This window comes from Vicia villosa, unplaced genomic scaffold (genome assembly GCF_029867415.1).
Source record: "Vicia villosa cultivar HV-30 ecotype Madison, WI unplaced genomic scaffold, Vvil1.0 ctg.000358F_1_1, whole genome shotgun sequence".
Lineage (NCBI taxonomy): Eukaryota > Viridiplantae > Streptophyta > Magnoliopsida > Fabales > Fabaceae > Vicia > Vicia villosa.
In genome coordinates, this window is record NW_026705161.1 from 214,948 (window position 1) to 220,191 (window position 5,244).

Below are 5,244 nucleotides of genomic sequence, written 5' to 3' on the forward strand. Positions count from 1 at the left end.
GAGGAATTATGTGATCAAGATGCTGAACTAGTAGTGCTTTCAACTACAAGTTTTAGCCGGTCTCTTTTCTCGAACCAAAGGTTCTGATACCATTGTTAGCGCAACATCGGGGGAGGGTCGAGTTCGGGAGCATTGATAATTTTCGGAATATTCCTTTGAGCAACACACCTTTGTGGGAAACACACCACTTCTCCACCTAAAACCTTAAGGTAATAGGTGAGTGGGTTCTCCCACTTATATATGCTCTCAAGTCACCACATGAATTTCCAATGTGGGACTATTATCCACACTCACACTTGATTCTCAACACTCCCCCTCAAGTGTGAGTCTTACACAATGCTCCCCCTCATGTGGAAGCTCTCTCTTCCACATATACTTGACTTCAACTACATGTATCTGTTAATTCTCTTCAACTACATGTATCCGTTGACTGAGTCTTACACAATGCTCCCCCTCATGTGGAAGCTCTCTCTTCCACATACACGTGACTTCAACTACATGTATCTGTTGATTCTCTTCAACTACATGTATCCGTTAACTTTCAAGGGATCCATGTGTTATTATATATATTATTAAACTATATTTCAGCTTTATTCTTTTTTATTTTTGACTTTAATGAAGATGCATTGTCAATGTAATTTTTTTTACATTATCATCAAATAAAAATATATGATTCTACTGGAGAGTATGAAAATGAAACAAGAGAATAGTGAAGGAAAGATTTCAAAAGCATGAAATATCTATGAAGAGTTGACCTCGGTTGTTTCTTAATTATTGTTAGTCAAACATATTATTTTCATCGATCGTTTGTGGTGATTTTGAGAACAATAAATTGAACAACAATAAATACCAGTGTCTTGATTACTGAAAACAATATGGCAGTCAAAAAAATATTCCCCGAGAAGTTATGTAAGTTTTCTCTTCAGTGGAAATTTCCACCCGAGGACTTTAAACTGTGGGCGAGAATTACAAGATGGTGTGGTATGATGAGAAATATAGTTAAATAAGAGAGGAGAATATATAGCAAAAGAGAATAGAATACAACAATGCGCGCGATTCCACTCTCCACGGAAGCTTTCCTATTCCCTCAACCATCACACACTTCCATTATTCCCATCACCCATTCCTCCACCCTTTTATCCTCTCACCCTTTTCATTTCAACAAAACCCTCTCCACCACACCACGCTCCTTCACCTCCAAAACCACTCCTTCCTTCTATCCAGCTTCCAAATCCAACAACCCAATCACTCTCGACGACGATGATTCCGAGAATTTGTTGGTCTCAGAGGATAACAAAGTTCAAGAGTTAGATTCGTTGGTTGAGGATGGGGTTTTCATAGAGGTCACCAAGCTTGAGAAGAATTCACGCAGAATCGAGTCTAGGATTTCAATTGAAGCTTCACTTGATTCCGTTTGGAATATTTTGACTGATTATGAGAGGCTGGCGGATTTTATTCCTGGACTTGCTCTTAGTAAATTGATCCAAAAGAGTCCCAATTTTGCTCGACTTTTGCAGGTTATTTCTTCCCTCGATCTTAAAGTTTTGTTGCATGTTTTTGGAATTATGTCTCCCAATACTTTTTGTTAATAACTTTCAAATTGGGAGGTAAAGTTTGAGAATTGGAGTGATTCAGAGATTATTTTTATTGGACACAACACAGCTCTTACAAGGGCTTGTATTATATTTATAAGGTATATAAGTTTAGTTGCATGTTTGAATTGGAAAGTTTGGTAGATTTGCTGGGTGCTACTCTTATTTTGTCGAACTCGAGGTGATTATGCCAAAAAACTACACTCTGTGTTGGTTTTTGGTTTTCTAGTGGAATTTCATTTTCTTGTTTCTCAAGACACATAGAAGAGAAGCTACTATTGCAAGATTCTAATTTGCCCCCACTGTGCCATTAAATCACTAGGGAATCAAACACACGTTGAAATTTGAGTGAAATCATGTTACCAACTTGATTTCAGCAAATTCACGGTGATTCCAAATATGAAAGTAGTAGGGAGGAAACTTCCTCCTTCTTTAGCAGAGCCGTTTTATGTGAACTCTATCATTAGAAGTTACCAAAGGACCTGTATAGTTCTAAATACGGAGTTGCCAAATACACCGGTTACATCTAACAAGTGAAATGAATTGATTAGAATTTATAGTTTGATTTTGCTTCTCTTTAATGGACCTTAGGCCTTACCCTTGCTATTGAAATTTCCAATATAAATAAAAGGCTTATTGAATACAAAATATTGAATACACTATTGCGTCGTGTCGTGTTCCAGTGTCTGTGTTTGTGTCGGAGTGTCTGTATTATAGTCTACAATACATTATTGAATATACAAAATTGTCAAATAGCAACAACCTAGCACTGTTTTGTAGCGAAATTCAAACAAACTTCTACTTCCCACAATCCATATTTGACAGCACTTTGCAAGAAGCATCAGCTGAAGCATCGTTTTACTTTCAAACTGTGTCGGTCATGTTATGCTTAGTTTTAATATTAGGTTAAAGTCAAATTGTATAAGGAGTTAGATCATAGCATGTCCAAGTATGGTTGTGTCTAATTTACTTTCTTCACAGCATGGTTTTATTTCCCCCTTAACTACAAACTGGTGTCTTTTCTATGTTTTTTCTTGATCATGAATTTGGTTTGAAATACATTTATTTGCTGACCCATTATCATCTGAACAGATTGGAGAGCAGAGCTTGGCATTTGGGCTAAAATTTGATGCCAAAGGAGTTATAGATTGTTTCGAGAAAGAATTGGTGACTCTTCCATCTGGTATGAAGCGGGACATAGACTTCAAGATGATTGAAGGGGATTTTCAACTATTTGAAGGAAAATGGTCTATTTCACAGGTAGGAATTTTGTTTCTTCCTTTCTTGTTAGAATTCTTCTGGATCCAGCATAAAAATCATGCATACTTGTGTGAATTAGTTACTTTCCTACTTGTATTTTTCAAATGTTGAATATTTAGGACTGAATTGGTTTGAGAAAACTTTGTTTGTTTTTCTTTAAAATTGATACCTTCATTTTATTTGTTTTCTATTTTCCAAATTTTGTATAAAATCATAAAATCAGTTTTCCATTATTTCCACTACTTCCTATGCTGGTCTTGGAAAAGATGAAAAAATGTGTAGCTTTTATACTAGTAATAGCAAAAATAGGGAAAATAAATATACTTACTATAGTAGAAAACTAGGAAAGCTGTTTCTTAAATCAAACATGGTCTTAGTTTTGAAAATTGACATAATATTTTGAATGGATAATGGCTATGTCCATCATATCTTGGAAACTCAAATTTAGTACTGGCAATTTAAACTATTGACCAATATTGACAAAAAGGGATCTTGCTTGCTTTTGGCTTGACTCTCATGAGTCTCACTCATCACAAAGACAACCTTCCTCAATTTTCAATACATGTCCATCGACATTGCTTTGAAAGATCACAAGTTTGTGAGATTTTGAAACCATATATTCAACAAGGTTGACGCCAATACAGTGCTAACTTCCTAGACAATGATGGTTTTGCAGTTGTTCATCAGTGGAAGTGACGAGTCTCCAATACGAGAGATTAGCACGACACTTACATACATTGTTGATGTCAAGCCAAAGATGTGGTTGCCGGTTGGGCTCATAGAGGGTAGACTTTGTAAAGAGATAAAAAAGAACCTTATAGCCGTAAGAGGCGAAGCTCAGAAAGCTACTGACAGAACCATGGATGTAAATCAATTTGGATGAGGTTTTGTAAATATTATCATAGAAAAAATGACTACAAGTCAAATTCATTGCGTCGATTCTCACTTTGTAAAGTTGCAAGGTTGGCCATATTCTGTTCCTAAATAATGTTCAAGTTCTGGACTGGACCACACTGTTATTTACTTTGAACCCTTTATACTCACTTGATAAAGTACCAGTTGTTATTTTCTGCTACTGGCAACAGTTCCAAATACTTCTGAATGTAGGACTTAAGCTATGTAAGTGCAAAGGTCTGTAACACAGGTATCCATTAAGTTGGAATTGTTTGGCTGACCAACACGGATAACCACACCCATTGAAAAGATTGACTTAAGAATGCAGTACTGGTAGATGAATGAAATGATGGTTGTTGTTACTATAACCGGGGTGGATTTATATAGTAAATAAGAATGCTAAAATATTTTAGTTATAAAATAGTACTAGTATTTTACATTGAGAATTTAGTGCAATTAATGTTTTTTGAGATGTCTGCATAGATCACCCATATCAAACACATCCTTGAGTCTCATGGAATTTCTCAATGTTACCTCTAGTAATGGGAACATATGGAATTTCTCTATGATATCAATGTTACCTCTAGTAATGGGAACATCATCAACATAGAGACAAGTAACAAAATCTGTGATTTCAGTACCTTTTATGTATACACCAATTAATTGACTTATGAGGAAGAATCTCAACAAGTGGCCATGGCCATGTGTTATTTCTCTCTATAGCATTGATTTCATCCTGCTCTTTTAATCTCTACTGTGAATATGCAAAGGCCTCCTACCAAGTTATTGGCTCGGTGTCTGCCATGAAAGCCAGATATACCGACTCTCCATTATCACTGATTGCATTATCTGAAAGGACCTCGTGATCATTGAGTCTTACGAAACAGAGTCTTGTTCATACTGATTTTCTGTCAGCCTTTGATTCATCTCTAGGTGGTGGTTCATCCTTAACAACTTGATGCACATTATCTGATTGAAATGTGACCCTCTTATATGGTATTCCTCCCAATTTCAGCATGCTTTTTCATCTATAGTGACATCTTTATTGATGACAATCTTTTGTTGGTGAGGATCAAACAATTTGTATGCTCCTCTAGAATCATAGTCAATCAAGATAAATGTCTCACTTTTATCATCTAACATCCTGCTTCTTTCATTTGGAACATGTTTGTAACATAAAAGATTCAAACAATCCTTAAGTGTTTGACACTAGACTTGTTACTCGACAACAATTCTTCCGATGCGATGTCTCATAATCTCCTTGTTCGGAACGTACTAAACACATAAGCTTAAATAAATATTGCTTCTCCCCTAATATAACTTTTGATTGTGTTTATGAACTTATCATCAAATACTAATAGAATTGGATGGCCAAATTGGCGTTTAGGCGTTTAGAGTAACCGGTATCAAGATACCACACATCCGAATCATCATTGTGAGAATTTGTGGTGACTATGATTAATATATAAATTGAATCAAAATTTTCACACTTAACATA

At 35.6% G+C, this 5,244-nt stretch overlaps 1 protein-coding gene across 1 annotated transcript; it reads left to right on the plus strand.

Moving 5' to 3' along the window:
• Positions 1-976: 976 nt before the first annotated feature.
• LOC131627319 (uncharacterized) lies at positions 977-4,030 on the plus strand. The gene is made up of 3 exons (XM_058898156.1): positions 977-1,517; positions 2,685-2,852; positions 3,529-4,030. The coding sequence occupies exons 1-3, from the start codon at positions 1,047-1,049 to the stop codon at positions 3,733-3,735; spliced, it is 846 nt and encodes a 281-aa protein (XP_058754139.1). The 5' UTR covers positions 977-1,046; the 3' UTR covers positions 3,736-4,030.
• Positions 4,031-5,244: the final 1,214 nt, after the last annotated feature.

Excerpts from the sequence above, each read along its gene's own strand:
- LOC131627319 (XM_058898156.1), top strand. The coding sequence starts at position 1,047 with ATGCGCGCGATTCCACTCTCCACGGAAGCTTTCCTATTCCCTCAACCA. Across the intron at positions 1,518-2,684 it reads ATTTTGCTCGACTTTTGCAG|ATTGGAGAGCAGAGCTTGGC; the intron begins GTTATTTCTTCC and ends TCATCTGAACAG. Across the intron at positions 2,853-3,528 it reads GAAAATGGTCTATTTCACAG|TTGTTCATCAGTGGAAGTGA; the intron begins GTAGGAATTTTG and ends ATGGTTTTGCAG.